General features: G+C 34.7%; 1 protein-coding gene across 1 annotated transcript in view; it reads left to right on the top strand.

Annotated features, from left to right (window-relative positions):
• The window catches only part of Map4k5 (mitogen-activated protein kinase kinase kinase kinase 5), a 108,389-nt gene that overhangs the window by 6,253 nt on the left and 81,651 nt on the right, over positions 1–20,485 (top strand). The window contains exon 2 of the mRNA XM_027929825.3: positions 18,159–18,216. Coding sequence (XP_027785626.2) covers positions 18,159–18,216 — 58 coding nt within the window. The remainder of the gene's footprint in view (positions 1–18,158; positions 18,217–20,485) is intronic.

The following is a 20,485-nucleotide window of genomic DNA, read 5'->3' as shown; positions in this document are numbered from 1 at the left end:
TATCTATCTAATGTATGTTTTCATAACTCTTATACATTTTTTAATTAGTTTATTTTTTATTATTAGTTGTTCAAAACTCTTATACATTTTTAAAAAATATTTATTTTTTTAGTTGTAGTTGGACACAATAACTTTATTTTATTTATTTATTTTTGTGTGATGCTGAGGATCGAACCCAGGGCCTCACACATGTTAGGCAAGTGCTCTACCACTGAGCTACAACCCCAGCCCACTCTTCTACATTTTTATCATGATACTTATTCATCAATGATCATTTTTGCTTGTCAGTCATCCTGCTAGATTCAAACTACATGCACACAGTGATCTTGTTTACTACTGAATCAGTTGGCCTAGCATAGCACTAGCACATACTGTGTGCTTAATAAATTATGTCTTGAAGAAGTGAGCAACAGAGTGGTCATGTGAGGAAGGAGTCTAAAGGGTTCAGTAAGAGTTGAGGTGTGACTTGTAAGCAAGGAAGTAGAGGGAATGTAGACTGCTCCTTGAAGCAGCTTAGCTGTACCAGGAAAAAGAAGAGGCATGCAGATATTTCTTTCCATTTCTGTTTTTTTTTTTTTCCCTTTCGTTGAAATTGAATGATTATAGCATTCATTTATTCCAGATAATTAAGAGAAATGTTGAGTTTAGAGAAGGACTTCTGCAAAGAAAGAAAGAAAAGGAATTTGAAGGAATTAAATGTTTAGAAAAGGTAGGAGATGAAACTTGCAGATGAGATTGTTAGGGAGGGACTACAGTAGGGAATCAATGTAAAAACCTCCCTCCCTCTCTGAAGTAGAGCCTTCTTCATTGATTCCCAGCCTCAGTTATTCCCCTGTGAGCATGGTCAAATGAGGCACTTTGATGAGTGGAGAGCAGTATTGAAGAACTGGGATGACAGGGTGCAAAGGAATATTCAACATCCAACCAATTTTTATAGAGGGGCTCTTAAGTGACCAGACATTATCCTGGGAAATTCATCAAGTAAACAAAATGGACAAAGATTATTGACATCATAAACTGGCTTTCTAGTGGGGAAAAAGAACTTAATAGATAATTGGTGTAATATGTTAGAAAGAGATGAAAACATGATTAAAGAAGAAAAGCTGAACGTGTTTAAGGAAGATCTGGAATGGGAGAGGCAAGTTGGAAAATTAATAAGGCTGGTCAAGATAAGCTGCATTAAGAAGGTTAGATCTGAGCAAAGAAAGACTTGAAAGAGCTGAGGGAATTAGCCAAGGGGATACCTCAGTGATCAGAGGAAGTCTTAAATATCTATTTTATTGAATCTCCTGAACCTGAGCCTCAGCTAAATCGGAAGCTTTGGGGCAGGCAGAGAACTAAGATATAGACATTGCTATTACTTCATCTCTTTGATGCTCCCCCACATCTCATTGTGATTTTTCAAATTAAATTCAGCAGTTGAATGTAGTTTACCATGTTCTGTGTCACAAAAAGTATGATTTGGTAAGCAAAGGATATGTAACTTTATATTGTTTCTGTCCAACAGCATTCTGCAATCTTTAAATCCCGTTAGTGGGGGGGGGGCTGGGGTTGTGGCTCAGTGGCAGAGCACTTGCCTAGGTTCAATCCTCCGCACCACATACAAAAATAAACAAATAAAATAAAGGCATACTGTCCATTTATAACTACAAAACATTTTTTTAAGTCCCATTAAGATTTAAATCTATCAAGATGCCTAATATCAGAAATTGATAGAGAATGGATGTGTGTGATATTTGTTAATCTCTGATAGCTGATACCAAAACATCACCTACTTTCTTGTTTTTTGATAGTATCACAGTTGAACTATGTCTCCTTTCTGTGTCCTAGTCATCTGACATTATGAGAGACTATTGGTTTTCATATTGGGATATGAAATATGCATAGAAACTTTAGATTTCAGCACCAATTTCTAGTGAATAACTTAGAAAAATAAAAGTTAATAATAGAAGCAAAAAGATGAAAGATCATGCTTTAAAAATCTAAAATTATGTTTTTATTAAGCAAATGGATGTCTTAATGAAAGTTATTTAAATAGAGATAGTATAAGGTTGCTATACAATAAAATGTTTTATTAAGATGAAATGATGCTTTTTCTAGAGCACTCTTCCTCTTTCATCTTCTGCTCACGGTTCTGTTTAGCTTTGTATTTTCAGAGAGACCTTTTCTGTCCCTTAGAAGTTGTATTTTGGGCTGCTGATATAGCTCAGTTGGTAGAGTTCTTGCCTTGCATGCACAAAGCCTTGGGTTCGATCCCAGCACCACACACACACAAAAAAAAAAGTCATATCTATCTGCCATATGTTTTCATAGCTCTGGTACATTTCTTATGATACTGTTTTATAAGTCATTCAGTTAAGATCTTATTTAGTATTTATTTTTCTTATAGTTCAAAAGTAGGGTTATTTTGTGACTTTTCTAAAAAGAGAACGTATCCGGCATGGTAATGCTTACCTGTAGTCATAGCTACTCGGGAGGCTGAGCTGAGGCAGGATGATGGCCTAAACCCAGAGTTTGAGACCATGAAATATGGCATGACCTCATCTCAAAAAGAGAGAGGAAAAAAACATGGTTCTGATGGTGAATGTGAAGCCTTGGATAACAGCTGGGAGCTGATTATTTTACAACTCCTTTCTGCTTCTGTAGAAATGTTGTGAAAATTATAAAGGACTTGTAAAGTACTTTGAACTTGGCAAAGCTAGACCTAAAATAGTGCCATCTCCTTTGCATAGGCTCAACATTCTCACTTTAATCATCGCTTTCAGCATTTTTGATAAAAATGAATAGGACAGAATGCAAATTAACTGATTTTTTTTTTTTTCAGTTTGCTTTCAAAATTTACAAAGTCTCACTTCTAAACTTTAAATTGTGGTCTTTAGATCAAGAGCACAGGAAGAGAAATGTGAAATTTGTTAACAAATGATGCTTGTATTTTCAGGGCTTCATTGTCAATTTGAGAACTTAGTCCAAGATCAGATAAATTGGAGCAGACACTGTCACTTGGCAGTACTGGATCATTTTAAGTATTTGTACATGTTAGAGTATTATTAAAAGGTTATTGCTTTCTAATTATGTGAAGTAGTACTTAATTTAGAGAGAGTAGATAAATCTGTGAAAAGGGCAAGATGAATTTAGGCCTAGCCTGGCTCTTTTTCTATAAAATATCTTATTTTCCCACAGAGATTTTAAGATGATGTGGGAACCCCATCTGATAGCCAGATCTATCCTGGTAGGTGTTTAGGCCCATGAGTCATACTGGCCCCCACCTTCCAACATTTTATAAAAATAAAATCAAATTAAAATGACTAAGAGTGACTAATGTTTGCATAACCCTCTCATAATCAGTATATTATTTCTTTCTCACAATAATCTTCTAAGGTAAGTGAACAGATGTGTTGTCATCTTTACCCAAGAAGAAGTGTACTACTGCTCTGGATCTATCTTCCGACTTGATAATTTCTGCTTTTTCTATTATCCCCTTGGGACTGCATCTTTAAATTCACTACTTAACAATTAAATACACAACCCTTAACACAGTGCCTTGTACATTAGAAGCTCATATACATGATGGTCATCTGAGGCTTGCGCTGAGAACTGAGGGATTCTGTGGACTGATTTGAATATGCATAGAAACTTTGTATTTCAGCACCAATTTTCAGAGGTACTTTTCCCTGGTTATTTCCTGGTCATTTCTCTTAGTTTTCTAATCCAAGCCCTGGCGTGATTTTGATTTGTTTTTACTATTGAGATGACTTTGCTTGATAGCTGCTGTACAGAATAAATAACTAAAAATGGAAACTGTTCCTTTTCTTGGTGTGTTCTCTTATCTTCATTTTGTTAAAAATTGGTATATATGGTTTTGTTACTTAGACTAAGTGCTATAGGCTAGATTCTGTGATGCTGTTATAAATTAAGATAAGCAAAATGCTAATTATTGCTGGCAAACAGAATAACCTGTCTTCTGTAGCATTAGTTATTTTTTGCCCCTAGTTTAAGGAAAACAGTACTGCCTGAGCAGGATTGTGAATTCCAACTTTGTTGTGTGAGCTAGTATGTTTCCACTTTCACAAATGTACCCCTACTTTTAGGTGCCCTGTGCCTTTATCCCCTACATCCCTCTCTCTTTTTTTAGTTGTAGATGGACACAGTACCTTTATTTTATTTATTTATTTTTATGTGGTGCTGAGGATTGAACCCAGCGCCTCGCACATGCTAGGTAAGTGCTCTACTGCTGAGCCACATCCCTAGCCCCTACATCCCTTCTCTTATCAGAATCTTAAAATTCAGTGTGAGCATGATCTTTTAGAAATGTGACTTTTGATGAATTATTAACAACTTTTGCATTTTAAGCTTTTTAACTCTTAATGATGATTATGTGGGTAGAGGTGCCTATGTTCCTTACCAGATGTTATTCCAGAAATAATTTTCTATTATTCTTTTAGCATTAGTTTGTAGTTGGGATTCATCTTATGTTTGCCTCTCCCTTCCTTGCCTCCATGTCAACAACCTTCTTTTTCCTATCTTTTTATTTTTAAAATGCATTTTAAGTAATACATGTTCATTTTTGAAAACTATGAAATGGTAACAAATGAAAAATTACTTAAACCTCCTTTATTAAAAGGTAAACATTGTCTCTAGACTTTTGGAAATTTCATATTAAGGATCTAAACATTAAACGTAGTATAGATATGAATTATATAGGTATAGATTGGGTCAATGTGCTTTTTAAGCAATGTATTACAACTTTTCCCAAGAGTAAATATACATATTTAATAATTGTGTATTTTATTATATGGTTGTATAGTTTTAATCTATTATATATTTCCCTATTAGAAAAAAATACTGTGATCAGTATCTTTGAGCAAAATCTTTTCTTACCATCATTAATTGTTCAAGTAAATTTCTAGAATTAAGTTTTTTAAATTGTTTTAAAGTTTTAGTGGATTTTGACAAATTTTTCTTTTTATTTGTTCTAATGAATTATACATAAGAGTAGACGGCATTTTGACACATCATAAATGGAGTAAAACTTCTCATTACTCTGGTTGTACATGATGTAGTACACTGGTCATGTAATTATATATTCACATAGAGTAATAATGTCCAATTCATTCCCCTTTCCTTCCTCCCCCATACCCCCTTCCCTCCTTTCCCTACCCTCTGTCTAATCCAAAGTACCTTTACTCTTCCCTAGCCCACCCCCTTGTGAATTAGCATCCGCATATGAGAGAGAACATCTGGCCTTTGCTTCTTTGGGATTGGCTTATTTCGCCTAGCATGATGTTCTCCAGCTCCATCCATTTACTAGAAAATGCCATAATTTCATTCTTCTTTGAGGCTGAGTAATATTCCATTGTGTATATATAAGCATATTTTCTTTATCTATTCATCTGTTGAAGGGCACCTAGCTATTGTGAATTGAGCTGCTATAAACATTGGTGTGGCTGCATCACTGCAGTATGCTGATTTTAAGTCCTTTGGATGTATACTGAGGAATGGGATAACTGGGTCAAATGGTGGTCTTATTCCACGTTTTCGAGGAATCTCCATACTTCTTTCCATAATGGTTACACCAATTTGCAGTCCCATCATCAATGTATGAGTGTACCTTTTTCCCCCCATATCCTTGCCAACATTTATTGTTGCTTGTGTGCTGAGAGCCACAGCCGAGTCGGAATGGCCCCTGGCATTTTGCCAACAGTATTGGTTGACAGGCGAGGCATTACTATCCGCCTTGGCCGCTACTTTTGAGTTCTCGAGCTACTTGGGGATTCCCGGGGATTCCCCGAGAGTTCCCATTGGTTGGGGAAGTGCAGGAGGAGGGATTTCTGGAGGAGATATTTCCGGCTGCGGTTCCTGGACCAGCAACGTGGCGTTCGGGAGGAGTTCCCAGGAGTGTGCTGGTGGAGTTCAGAAATAAAGTTTGTTCCTGCTTCAGTGGCTCGTGATTTGTGCCCAGCCAGACTGCGGCATTTGGCGGCCCGTGCGGGGAATGCCTGAAGCTCAGGGGTAAGTGAAATTGCTCGCCCCTAAGGGAAGGCGAGAGAATGGGTGACCATTTCAAAAAACAATGTGTTCTTGTTTTGATTTGTTTTGTTTTTGTTTCAAGCTGCCTATCCCTAGAACTTTCTTAGGCAAACTGGGAAAAATGGTTGGCTCAAGATTTGAAGTTGTTCGCCCCTGAGGAAGACATAGAAATAGACCACAAATGCACATGTCAAGAAAATAGGAAAGTTGATACAACGATTTTTTGTTCCGTTTTTGTTTCATTCTGTTTCGGTTTTGTTTTTTGTTATCTTATTGGGTTGCGTTATCTTTATAGTAGATTAGAAATTAGTAAAAAACAAACTGAAAGAGTGTTAAGTAAATTGTTAGAGGTTCAGACCATGGAGAAAGACATTTTAGATCAAGTAAAAGAGAAGGTCTCTCGAGCTAGTCAGATAGAGGAAGAAAATTTAAAGGAAGAAAGCTTAGAGGAGAAACAGCTATTAGGGAAAAAGCTACAACAGGAGGCTGCTACTAACACCGTTCTATCACCAGAGGGCGTAATTCAACCAAAAGCTCCACCTATGGAGACAGCTGAGTGGCCCTCAACCTCCGTAGTTGATAGATGGGATCCTGAGACAGGACCTCAAAGATTAGCATGCCCTGTACTTGAGCAGGCAGGAGAGCAGCGAATTCACCGTGCTTTAGATTTCAAAACAGTGAAGCAGTTAAAGGAGGCTGTAACAACCTATGGTCCTCAAGCACCCTTCACTGTAAGCATGGTCGAATCCATTACCAACTTGGACATGATGCCAGCAGATTGGGCTAGCATGTGTAAATCTGTGCTAAATGGAGGACAATATTTGTTATGGAAGGTTGCCAATGAGGAATTTTGCATGGAGACAGCTAGGCGAAATGCAGCAGCCAGTTATCCTCAGAGAAATCTAGATATGTTGTTAGGAAAAGGACCTTATGAGGGCCAGCTGCAACAAATTGAATATGATCCTGCTATATATGCACAAATTGCTGCAGATGCAGTTAGGGCATGGAAGACTTTACAAGGACATGGAGATTTACAAGGTCAATTATCTAAGGTAATACAGGGAGCTAATGAACCTTACGCTGAATTTGTAGATAGGCTTATTCAAACAGTTACCAGAGTTTTTGGGGATACAGAACAAGCAATGCCATTAATTAAACAACTGGCTTATGACCAAGCAAATCGTTGGTGCAGAGAGGTCATTAGACCATGGAAACATGGAGATTTAAACACATATATTAAATTATGTAGAGACATTAATGAACAAGGGCAAGTCTTGGCAGCTACAGTACAACAGGCTTTAGATGCCAGGCCAAAAACATGCTACAATTGTGAACAAACAGGACATTTTAAAAGGAATTGCCCCATAGGAGGAGGGTTTAACAAAGCTAGGTATCAAAGGAGTAGAATACCAGGTATTTGCCCACGATGCCGTAGAGGGAGACATTGGGCTAATGAATGCCGTTCTCAAACCACCATAGAGGGTACACCATTATCACAAAATGGACAAGCACCAGGTGTTTACCCACGATATCGTGGAGAAAGGCATCGTGCTCCATTGCCAAAAAACGGACAGGGGAGCCCAATGCTCCAGGGCCCATGACCACAAATATACAGGGCACTGGAGGAACCCAGCAACAACATGGAGGAACCCAGCAACACCATCAGGGTAGTGCCCAGGACACATTATCCATCAGATCTCTCATCAGACGAACCAGAGGGAGCGCAGGGTTGGACATCTGCACCTTTGCCAGAGCAGTACTAACTCCAGAGATGGGAGTTCAAATCATTCCCACAGGAGTAAAAGGACCTCTTCCCCAAGGAACAGTAGGCTTATTGTTAGGACGCAGTTCTTCTACTCTAAAAGGACTTCTGATAAGTCCTGGGGTAATTGATCCCAATTATGAAGGTGAAATAAAAATTATAGCTAGTTCTCCAAAGGGTATCAGTAATTTCACCAGGAGATAGAACAGCACAGTTATTAATAATACCCAGCCTACATGATAAATTTTCCAGTAGTAGTATAGAAAGAGGTTCCAGGGGATTAGGCTCCACAGGTGTAGATTGGGCTATGCTGTCTTTAAATTTAGATTCTCGCCCCATGCTAAAACTAAATATTCAAGGACATGAATTTAATGGGCTACTGGATACAGGTGCAGACCTTAGCATCATATCTTGTCAAGAATGGCCATTACAACAGACCACTCAAACGCTTCGAGGCCTAGGAGTGGCAACTAATCCCCATTGAAGTGCAATGGTATTAGATTGGAAGGATCCTGAAGGATGTGAAGGAACCATACAGCCATATGTATTGGATCATCTTCCTATAAATTTATGGGGACGAGATGTCCTAGATCAATTAGGTTTGACATTAACAAGTAACAAATAACATCAATCCAAATGCACCCACTATTAGGGCTAGACAAGGTTTCATGATCTTACTTCTTGTGCTTTAGGAGTCTTGTTAAGGAAGTTAGTTCCTAAGCCAACATGATGGAGATTTGGACCTACTTTTTCTTCTAGTAGGTGCAGGATCTCTGGTCTAATGCATAAGTCCTTGATCTACTTTGGGTTGAGTTTTGTGCAGGGTGAGAGATAGGGGTTTAATTTCATTTTGCTACATACGGATTTCCAGTTTTCCCAGCACGATTTGTTGAAGAGGCCATCTTTTTTTCCAAAGTTTGTTTTGGCGTCTTTGTGTAGTATGAGATAACTTTATTTATGTGAGTTTGACTCTATCCTGTACCGTTGGTCTACCAGTCTGTTTTGGTGCCAATATCATGCTGTTTTTGTTACTGTGACTCTGTAGTGTAAGTTAAGGGTCTGGTATTGTGATGCCTCCTGCTACACTTTTCTTGCTAAGGATTGTTTCAGCTGTTCTGGGTCTCTTATTTTTCCAAATGAATTTCCTGATTGATTTTTTTAGTTTTATGAAGAATGACATTGGAATTTTAATAGGAATTGCATTAAAATCTGTATGGTGCTTTTGATAGTATGACCATTTTGACAATGTTAATTCTCCCTATCCAAGAGCATGGGAGATTTTTCCATCTTCTAAGGTCTTCTTCAATTACTTTCTTTAGTGTTGTGTAGTTTTCATTGTTGAAGTCGTTCACCTCTTTTGTTGGATTGATTCCCAAATGTTTTATTACCTTTTTTTTTTAGGCTATTGTGAATAGGGTGGTTTGCCTAATTTCTCTTTTAGTGGATTTATCACTGATATATAGGAATACATTTGATTTATAGGTGTTAATTTTATATCTTGCTACTTTGCTGAATTCTAGAATTAGTTCTAGAATTAGTTCTAGAAGATTTTTGGTGGAATTTTTTGAATCTTCTAAATATAGAATCATGTCACCTGCAAATAGGGATAGTTTGAGTTTTTCCTTTCCTATCTGTATTCCTTTAATTTCTTCTAATTGCTCTGGCTAGAGTTTCAGGACAATGTTGAGTAAAATGGTGAAAGAGGGTATCCTCGTGTTGCTCCAGTTTTTAGAGGGAATGCTTTTAATTTTTCTCCATTTAGGATGATGTTGGCCTTGGGTTTAGCATATATAGCTTTTACAATGTTGAGGTATATTCCTACTATCCCTTTCAAGTGTTTTTTGAACATGAAGGGTGCTGCATTTTTCAAATGCTTTTTCCACATCACTGAGATGATCATATGAGTCTTGTCTTTAAGGATGTTGATGTGATGAATTATGTTTGTTGATTTCCATAGGTTGAACCAACTTGTATCCCTGGAATGAACCCCACTTGATCCTGGTGCACTATCTTTTTATTATGTTTTTGTATGTGAACAAATTATTCTTTAAAATTTGCAACCACTAGTAGTGATTGAAAGTTAACTTCTTCCCCTCTAAAATGCAAGCCCTGTTCTTCATTTCCTTTTGTCTTTTAGGACAGATAATTAGCTCAATTTAAGTAATTGTCTGCAAGGAACCCTCTTTTAATAAAAATCAGTTTAACAAAATCAGGATAGAGTTGGGAAAAGTCTTTCCAGAAACAAGTAAGTATCTGAACAGACTGGGCAGAAGGCCTTAGTGTGATCTGAGATATAAATCATGTGGAACATATTTTGGCTTCAGGCTCTGAATTTATGTGCCTGGTAGTGGGAGGAACCCTGCTGTATGGCCTACTTCCATGGAGAGAGAACACCTGTCCAGGCTTGTATAATTGTGTGGAAATCATCTTGGCAATAACTTGATCCACAAAAATTAAGGAACCTGGTTGAATGGGAAGACTAGAATATGTGAGTTGAAAGGGATGAGGTGATGATCAGCAAGTATAGTATTTGAAAGCAAGTTTCTGATAGACCCAGGAAGGAGAAATCAGAGAGTGGATCTAAGCGTTCAAGTTACCAGAAATGGAGCAAGAGAGGAGTTAGAGAGGAAAGTCTTGTAAGAACAAGGAAGGGTATCCAAGACATTAGTTACAGGATAGCTACAGAAAGATAGTAGGTACACGTCAAAGGAATCTTCTCTTTCACTATTTCCTTGTCAGAGTCTTGTGTTTCCTTAATGCAAGACCATTTTACTTCTTTGAACTCTAATGATTTCTCCTGTCATTATACCTTTGCTTGGAATTCTGTCATGCATAATCCTTTACCCTGTCCCCCACTCCTGCCAAGAATGTCTTTTATTAGGTTTCATTTAGATTTACTTTTTCCTGGAAACATTTTCTCTGAACTACTTTAACTGGGCTCAGAACCCAGTTGAATCATGTCTGAGAGCATTCCTCACACTACACTGTGTTTACCGTTCACTTCTCTCTCCCAACTGATAAAACCTCCTTGAAAACAGGAACTGGTTTTGTTTTATTACATCCCCAGTATCATCAACAGTGCCTGGCATTTAGTAGGTATTCAGTATGATTTATTGGTGGATATACCAGTTAAAAATAGTGTTCCATAAAGAATCGGGTATAGCCAGGCTTGATGTCATCCACCTAATCCCAGTAACTGAGGAGGCTAAAGCAGGAAGATTCCAAGTTCAAGGCTAGCCTGGGCAATTAAACAAGCCCTTGTATCAAAATAAAAAGAGATGAGGATGTAGCTCGGTGATAGAGCACCCTTGGTTTCAATTCCCAGTACCAATGAATGAATGAATGAACTAAAAAACGAATGAATGAAAAAAAATTGTAAGAGGACTGAAAATGTATCTCAGTGGTAGAGCACTTGCTTAGCATGTATGAAGGCCTGGATTTAAACCCCAGTACTAGGAGTGGGGTGGAGGGTGACAGACAGAATCAGGTATAGAGATGTTATAGCCTATGAAAAAATTGACTATTTTTCTTTTGTACTGAACCAGTTACTTTGCAGTTTTTATACCTTCTGTCTGCTATATTGACACTTTTGTATTGTTTTGTTATTAAATCTGAGATGCATAATTCTGACCCTGAGGAGCAGTGACTGACCACTAGAGAGATAATTTGTTAAATATTGAGACTTCTGGATTTACTGTTGTTATGTTAAAGAATATTTTTGGAGGAAGGGGGCAAATTTAAAACTGAAGCTTCCAGCTGGCTTCATGAAAACTTTTGTAACCCCCAAAGCATGCAGGAAGAAAGTTAACTGGAAATAGAATGTGGGCCTAATGTGAGAAACAGTGAAAGAAATACAAGAGTTTTTTTATTTATCTTCCTGGTGACCATCTTGGTTGCCACAGATTTATGATGACTGTCCTTACTTGCCAGTTTCTTTTCTTTTTTTTTTTTTTCTGATCCCAGTTTTAAAAAAATTCTCTTCCAACTTCATGGCTACTTTGATACATAATGCATGGAATCATATCTTCCAATTCTGTGTTGAAAACTTGTATTTAAATGTTTAGGTTCTTTCTTTAATAATTTTTAGTTTCATTAAAATTTTCACAGCAGGTGGGAAAGTTCACCAGTTACAAAATGTGGCAACTGTGTGATGTTGTTGAAATGGAAATGACGTAACTAAGAAAATCAGGATCTTTAAATGTTTTCTTGGTACAAATGGAAATCTATGGGCATCTTTTTATTGTTAATTAAATATAGAAGACATGAGAGTTTGAGTTAAAATACTTGTAGTAAACTTAATTAAAACCATGAATTAAGGGCTGGTGATGTGGCTCAAGTGGTAGCGCACTCACCTAGCATGTGTGAGGCACTGGATTCGATTCTCAGCACCACGTAAAAATAAAGTAAAGATATTGTGTCCACCTAAAAAAAACTAAAAAAAACCCCATGAATTAATACATGAACAGAAAGTATGTTGGTGAATTTAATTGGAAACATTTAGTCAGAGTTAACTAAGATATGTAACTGTACTGATATGTTTTATTGAATTCTGGATGTTTATTATACTTAAGTTTGACTATCACTGCATACCAATAACTTACTAAAATTAATGGGAATTAAATATAGGTTCTTTTTAGAGGTGCTGTGGTACTTCAGTGAGTTAATTCCTTTTGTAAACGATGTACAATCTTCAGATTCTTGTAAAAGTTAAAAAAGACTTGAGAATATAGCATCTAACTTCTTGGAGAGAGGTGTTGGATTTCAAAAATTGGCATTCAAAAATCCAAAACTGCTTTGGATTATATTGTGAAATTGTATAGCTAAATTTCTGGAAGATCTCTTGAATTGAATCTGTAAAGTCTCTGTTTAGAAGATCTTTTTTTTCTGAAAGCCTCTTTGCCTTTCATTATAAAAGAGCCTGGTACTGCTTTCTGTTTTAAAAATCCAGCTGGAAAATTACAGAGTACAAACACTTGCCCATCAGTTCTTCATTTGGAGAGAACAAAAATATGTCTTCAAAGTGGAGACTGATATTTAAATATTTATTCTTATCAGTGGAGTCATAGTTTTTATTCTTTATTTTTTACTTTTAAAACTACATATATTTTGTCTTCTGCATAGTGTGGCTAAATTTTAAAATACTATCTTTATTTTATGTGGTTCTGTGATTGTTTTTCAAATCTTCCAATGATATGTTTTTTTCTCAGTCCCTCCGAAAGAAATTTCAAGGTGTCCTTGTGTCTTCATTTTGGTTCTATTAAGTTGAAACAATATATTTGTATTGATTCTGATTTTTAAAACAGACTCATAAATGTGTCTGAAAATATATTATTTTTAAGTGTGTGTAGAGGTTTTTTTTTTTTTTTTTTTTTTTAGTTGTGTATGCCTTTGTTTTATTTGTTTATTTTTATGTGATGCTAAGGATCGAACCCAGTGCCTCACACGTACTAGGCAAGCACTCTGCCACTGACCAACATTCCCAGCCCAGAAAATATACATATTTTTATAAATAATTTTTATATATTTTTTAAAAAATGAATAGACTTAATTTTTTAACGTAGTTATAGATTTATAGAATCAGCAAATAATACATAGTTATGTTTATCCACCCCTTACTAACTTGCAGTTTCCCCTTTTATTAACATCTTGCATTAGTATGGTACATCAGTTACAGTTATTGAACCAAAATTGCTATTATGACAAATGCATGACCTATATTCATCTTTACAGTTTTATACAGAGTAGTCACTGCCCTAAGTAAGAATCCTCTCTGCTTCACCTATTCATGTTTCCCCCTATTAAGCCCTTGGCAACTATTACCTTTTATTTATTTATTTATTTTTAAGCTGCCTATCTAGTTTTGCCTTTTTCAGAATGTCATGTAGCTGGACTGGCTTCTTTCACTTTGCATTGTAGATTTAATTTTCCTCCATATCTTTTCATGGCTGGATGGCTTATTTTTTATCACTGAATAATATTCCACCATACAGATCAATTTGTTTAGTCATTCATCTGTTTAAGGAAATCATGACTGCTTCCAGCTTTTCGCAATTATAAATAATGACTGCTACAAACGTGTCTGCAAGTTTTTGTGTGGACATAGGTTTTGAACTCAGTTGAGCACTGGCTAGGGGTGGGCATTCCTGGGTCATATGGCAAGACTATGTTTAGCTTTGGTTTAAACTGATATAAGCTATCAGCATTCTGTCTTTTAGACATATATGCTTTTAAGAGTCAACCTAATTAATAGTCTGGAAGGAAATACTCTTAACTGTTAGCCGTAAGTAGTTAACCTTAGAGATTAGAAGGAGGATCTGTCATATTTATTGATTTATTTTGTTATTTTAATTTTTTATAACAAATCTTATTGTATAATAATTGTGTAATTTTTCTCTAAAATGCTTTAATTTATAGTAAAAAAATTAATGAATCAACACATCTGAAAAGAAGACTATTTAAAATAGTATATCACATTTATAGAGGATTTTAATATTTTATTCTTATTTTTTAAGTAAAGAGAATAATATCCTTCTTCTAGTCATAACTGTCTATTTAACAACCTTTTAGAACATTTACCAAATAACATAGTCTTTCAAAGGATTATGCCAGAGCTAAGCAGACACATATTTAATCCAGAATTGAGATACCAGGCAAAGCTTCCTGGAGGAGGTGATAACTAAACTGAGTCATGATGAACAAGTGTAAGGTAAAGGGAGAGAGGAGTTATGGAGAGGAAGGAGAGTGTATGACAGAGAAGACAGTGTTTTCAAGCTAGAGATAGAGTCATTTGCTTCTGATTAATCTGACTAAAACTAGAATTAGTTTTCCCAAGCTTTCAGAGAAACAGATCTTTTCACATTGTTGACGCTTGTTTGATAATCTGAAATTGAGAAGTATGCACTCATATTTTGTTTTGGTTTTCCAGTGAGTGGCAGAATGCATTGTCCTAGTGCTTGTTTTACTAGGAAAACTGGAATAAATTATCGCCTAAAGATATCTTGTTGTTGGAAATGTATTAGCATCAATCACTATCATAATGAGTTCAGACCTGAAATTTAGAACCTTGAATGGTTTGACTATCACTCTTGGTGAGAGTTCTTATGTTACTTTGTTGTGCAATCTAGGCTCTTGCACTTAATTCTTTCTAATATGTAAAGTTCTTTACATCCACAGATGTTTTTCTGTATTCCATGGGATTCCAGTGTAAACTTTTACATAATCACTTAGGAAGATAAGGAAAGAGGGAAAGCCTCATATGTGTATGGCATTTCAGCATAGAGGTGGCTGTGTTTACTAGATTAGAATATGGGTTCATAAAAAGAACAATTAATTGAGTCATGTTATCTGATTGTTATCCCAGTTCTTTAAGGTGAATGTTAAACATGTTGGAGTGTTGTTTTTTTTTAATCAAATTTACCTCTTAAGATTATTTTTTTAAGACTGTAAATGTGCACCTGGCATGATGGTGCACACCTATAATCCAAGCAACTCAAGAGGCTGAAGCAAGAGAATCACAAATTCAAAGTCAGCTTCAGGAATTTAGCAAGGCCCTAAGCAACTAAGTGAGACCCTGTCTCAAAATAAAAGATAAAAAATAGCTGAATGTGTGGCTTAGTGGTTAAGTGCCCCTGGATTCATTCAATCCCTGTACCAAAAAAAAAAAAAAAAAAAAAAAAGACTGTAAATGTGCAGTAGTTCACATTCTGTTACAATGAAAATCATCAGAGGAACTGTTAATTTAATATAAAAAATGATTATTACACTGTTATGCATTTTGAACAAAAGTCACCACTGAGATGTGTTAGATGTTATATAGTTAATATTTTTCTCAGGTATCTGTTGCATATTTAAAAGTAAAACAAAATTCTCATGTTTGAAAAGGAGTACTGAAATCTTGTTATCAGAGTTCATTTCTTGCATTCTAAATCTGATTCTTATCCTTGACGGCTTAATGACATTAAATAGGTCATTTGATTTTACTGAACTGAGTCTTTGTGTTTAAGTAAATTAAATAATGTATATGAAGAATCCTGCAAACCATAAAGCATTACAACTATAATTGCTGTCATTTTTTTGGAATTTGCCTTCTAACACATTTTATAATCCTCTGAACAAGATTACTAGGAGGTCACTGATTATTCTATAATTTTTGGCTCTATTTTATATTGTAAAGTCTCCATGGCATGTGAATTTTTTATATGTACATGTCTTTCTATAACCCAAAGGAAATTAAAATATTGAAAGATTTTAAGAACAAGGAATGACCTGAGGCTAACAGACAATCTTTTTATTTAAAAGCAAGGAAGAGAAGATGGTGGGAATGGTACTGAGACCTTCTTACCCTATTTTACTCTGTTTACCACAAAAGATAAGGGAAACCTGAATTGCTCTTCACAAAATAGTTGAGATTTCTACTGTAGATTTTGTTCTTATTCCTTTCTGTTTGTGTCTTTTCCTTCATGTATTCCTCTCCACCATTCTGTTCTTTTTTTTTTTTACCCTTTCAATGTCATCCTAAAAGTGTCTTCCAATGCTGTCTTCCCTATTTTCTTTGTCACTCTTCTGTTCCTTTCTCTTTTTCTCTTTTTTCCTCTAGTGATTGTGACTTATTTAATCCCATAAATAATACTTTCCTATTTTTATTGCATTCCTTATTTTTTATGTCAAGTATGAAAGTTGACATTCAATTCTAATAGTAAAAAAAAGTTGTAAATTTTATTTTCACCTATGGTGTATCACTGAGCACAATGAAGATAAGAACCCATAATTATGGTAAGAATATAATGGCACAGTGCTTTTAGACTATTTTGATAATACATGTTAGCAGCTTAACAGTTTTGATCTAAAATTCCATATCTTAGCTGGGTATGTTGGTACTCTCCAATAATCACAGAGACTTATAGGAGGCTGAAGCAGGAGAATCTCAAGTCAAAGTCAACTTCAGCAATTCAGCGAGATCCTAAGCAACTTAGCAAGGCCCTGTCTCAAAATAAAAAATAAAAAGGGTTGGGGATGTAGTTCAATAGTAAAGCCACCCCTGGGTTTATAAATAAATAAGTAGAAATTCTATGTCTTAGAATCCATCTGAAAGAAATAGGCTTAAATAATGAAAAGGTAGCCTTAATGAAATAAAGGGGGCATGAGTATATGGACTATTTTATAGTCCTTCAAAAATTACATGTAGCATAGAGAAAGTACATAACTTTTAAAAACATAAAAAGTTTTTACCTACAACAGATCATGGCAGATAATGTATTTAACATCCAAGGTTGATGAAAGTATAAATGCACAGCTTTTTAGAGCAATATGGCAATAATTTCTATTTTAAGTCCTCATACATTTTGACCTAACAATTATATAGACATCTAGGTTGATAAGCTGATATGTGCTAAAATATTTTTAGGGCTAGTCATTACATCACTAATTACAGTAGGTCTGTCCATGATACTTTGTGAAATGGCAAATGCTTTTCTAAGAAAAGCATTTGTTTGAAGGAAATTAGGCTGCAAATATATACAAAATTAAAATGTTTATCCCTGTATTTATAATGATAAAATAATATTAAAATTCTAGATGTCCAACAATAGTAAATTGGTTAAATAAATTATGTATTCTGCCAGTGAGAAATTAGGCAGCATTGCTAGTCATTTTGTAGAAGACTACTGGAAAGGTTATTTTCCATACACACATACACTCATGTACATGCTTATATGGTGGGGAGTGGGGAGCATGTACCCTAAAAGTTTTAACTTTTTTATCTGGGTAATTTTTCTCTTAATGACTGGTAACTCTGCTTATAATATAAACAAAATTATAATAGGTTGGTTTTTGTTTGTTTGGTACATGGAAATTTTTTAACATAAATATTCATGAGGTACATGTAATGATTTGATACATGTATGCATTGTGTAATGGTTCAAATCAGGATAAGCATATCTATCTACTCAAACATTATTTCTTTGTGGTAAAAACATTCAGAATTCTTTCTTGTAGATTTTTATCTATATTCCATGAATTATACTATGGAACACCAGAACTTACTTCTTCTAACTATAGCTTTTAAAAATTATTATTGAGAAAAATTAACCCAAGTGTGAAGAAAAGACTTGTAAGAATTATACCCATAGTTTTATTAATAAAACAGTAGCTGTTTTTGAGTGGTGGAGCTACAGGTAATTTTTTAAATACTTTTGTGCCTTTTCTACATTTTTCTTTGGTGGGAAAATGAGTACACTCATTTTATTAGAAATAAAGGTTTTGTTTTTAAATTTTGTTAACACATCATTGATAAGTAATTAGCATAATGCAAGTAATACTTATGTAATTAACGAACTTAAAATTTGTGTGTGTGTTTTTATTTCATTTTTAGGCCAGAAATGTACATACAGGAGAGTTAGCTGCAGTAAAAATCATCAAGTTGGAGCCTGGTATGTATTAAAACTCTTAAGACTTTTTTTTAAAAAACATTTTCTTGTGCATTTCATAAAAAGCATAGTCTATGTCCTTTATGTTTTCCTTCTTCTCCAAAGAAGTCTTTATGTGTTCTGGCAGGACAGTATAATGTCTTCAGTATGGTTTTATTAAATTCCATTGGAGGTCATTAAAGTTTCGATGGGACAGTTCTGTTGCTAAGTAAAATTTAAAATGTATATATTAAAAAATTGAAATATGCACTTACTGACAATTTTATAAAAGTAATTTTTTTCACAATTATAGTGACTATTTTAGCTTAGTTTTAGCTACTGTGAAAATTTGATTATAAAAGTCTTCCATGATATTTTAGGGATATTCAGATAATATTCCAGAAAATGCTATTTCATCAGCTGTTCCCTGGCTGGTTGATTTAGGTTTGATAATTTTGATCTTAGTTTAATGCTTATTTTATAAACATATCTATATATCAGAAGACTCTTTTAAAACACACCAAATAATTTACTTTGGAAAAAAACCTTAATTTTATGCTTTTGATTTTTTTAAAAGTTTTTAATATGGGAAATAGTAGTTTTTGACCAGGTAGGTGTATATCTTAGTGATCTGTTTGATTGCAGCTTATGAACTGAGACCTATGTGACCATAATTATTCCAGTTTCTTAACTTGAGCAGTTAAAATGGGTTTTGTACTTCAACTTTAGATGATTATGTGTTTGATTCATTAGAAAGATTGTATTACTGAGGCAGCATATGCTGGAACGCTTTAAAATTAAGCTTTCAAATATGACACATCCTTTTACCTGACAGATAAAAGTTGTTATAAATCTATTTTAGACTCCTGTTACAGAGTTTCATTTAGTAAGTATAGAATGATCTCTAAAATGTCACTAACACAAATAGAAGGGAATATGAGAACAGTACAAGCAATTGCCTCTCCTGGAAGAGTCACTCCAGCAGAAATTCAAGTTATGTTCAAGAGGTGATGATAGTCCAGATTCTGGTCTGGGCTCTCATAGGAAACAAAGATCTCTTCTGCCTTCAGTGAGTGCACTGGGCTTATTAGAGCAGTTTTACTTATTTGACTTGAGTGTATGGCTTACTTTTGATTATAATTTATTTAATGAATTAATGAGTATGCTTTAAAAATCCTTTGAGTTTGACCTCTCAATAAACCATATATTGGAACTAATAGAGGAAAGACAATTCAATAAAAACAAGAAAAATACATCATATGTATGATGTTATTACTTAACATATAAAGATAAAATGCTGGGATTATAAGGTAAAACCCTTTGAAAGGCTTGAATTTCTCACGTCCTTGTTTTGTAAAAACTGCTGATTTTATGTTAAAGAGATCCCTCATATATGAAGATTGAATAATATTTAAACTCTTCCCCCCAAGAAGTTTAGTAAATGTTAATGATGTAATCTTAGTATTTGGCCATTTTTATATTCTGCTGATTGCCTGTCTTTATTTCAGGTTATTCGTCTTTTATTATTGCATTTTGGATGCTGTTTGCACTTTGAAAATAGAGACTCTTCATTTTAAGTTTCCCTAATTTGTCTTCTCTGTCTTTTCACTCCATTTCTAATACTTGTCTACTTCTCTTAGATAAATTTATTAGTCTTGCTTTCTCTGTTCTCTTCTTCCCTGTAATCAGACTTTTTCTAGTTGATAATTATAAAAATTTTCACAAATTTCTCTAGTTGTTTCCTTCCAAAATTTAAATGTTTGCTTCATTAGAAATTATTTTGTAATAAAGAATGAGAGTTCTAGGTCTATTCTTTTTTAAATGGCTAGATAGTTCCATTACTACAAGTTCTTTTATCTATAGGTTTGAACTTTTTATTACATGCTGTAATCTTTATTACTTTTATTTTTCAGCCATTTCCTTTTTCTTTTCCTATTTTCCCCCCAGGAGAACATTGAATATTTTTATCAAGAAGAGAAAGAAATAATATTTGTGAAATTAATTTAGATGATTTGGGTTTTTTCTTTTTCTTCTTCTTTTTTTCTTTTTCTTTCTCTCTTTTTTCTTTTTCTTTTTTTTTTTTTTTCCTTGTTGTTGTTTGTAGGTAGGTTCTTGTGTTAGGCATGGTAATACAAGCCTGTAATCCCAGCTATGTGGTAGGCCAAAGCAGGAGGATCACAAGTTTGAGGCCAACCTTGAACAACTTATCATACCCTGCTTCATAATAAAAAAATTTTAAAAGCTGGGAATGAAGCTCAGTGGTATCGTGCTCCTGGATACAATCCCCAGTACC

This window comes from Marmota flaviventris, chromosome 2 (genome assembly GCF_047511675.1).
Source record: "Marmota flaviventris isolate mMarFla1 chromosome 2, mMarFla1.hap1, whole genome shotgun sequence".
NCBI lineage: Eukaryota > Metazoa > Chordata > Mammalia > Rodentia > Sciuridae > Marmota > Marmota flaviventris.
This window is presented reverse-complemented; position numbering and strand designations above follow the sequence as displayed.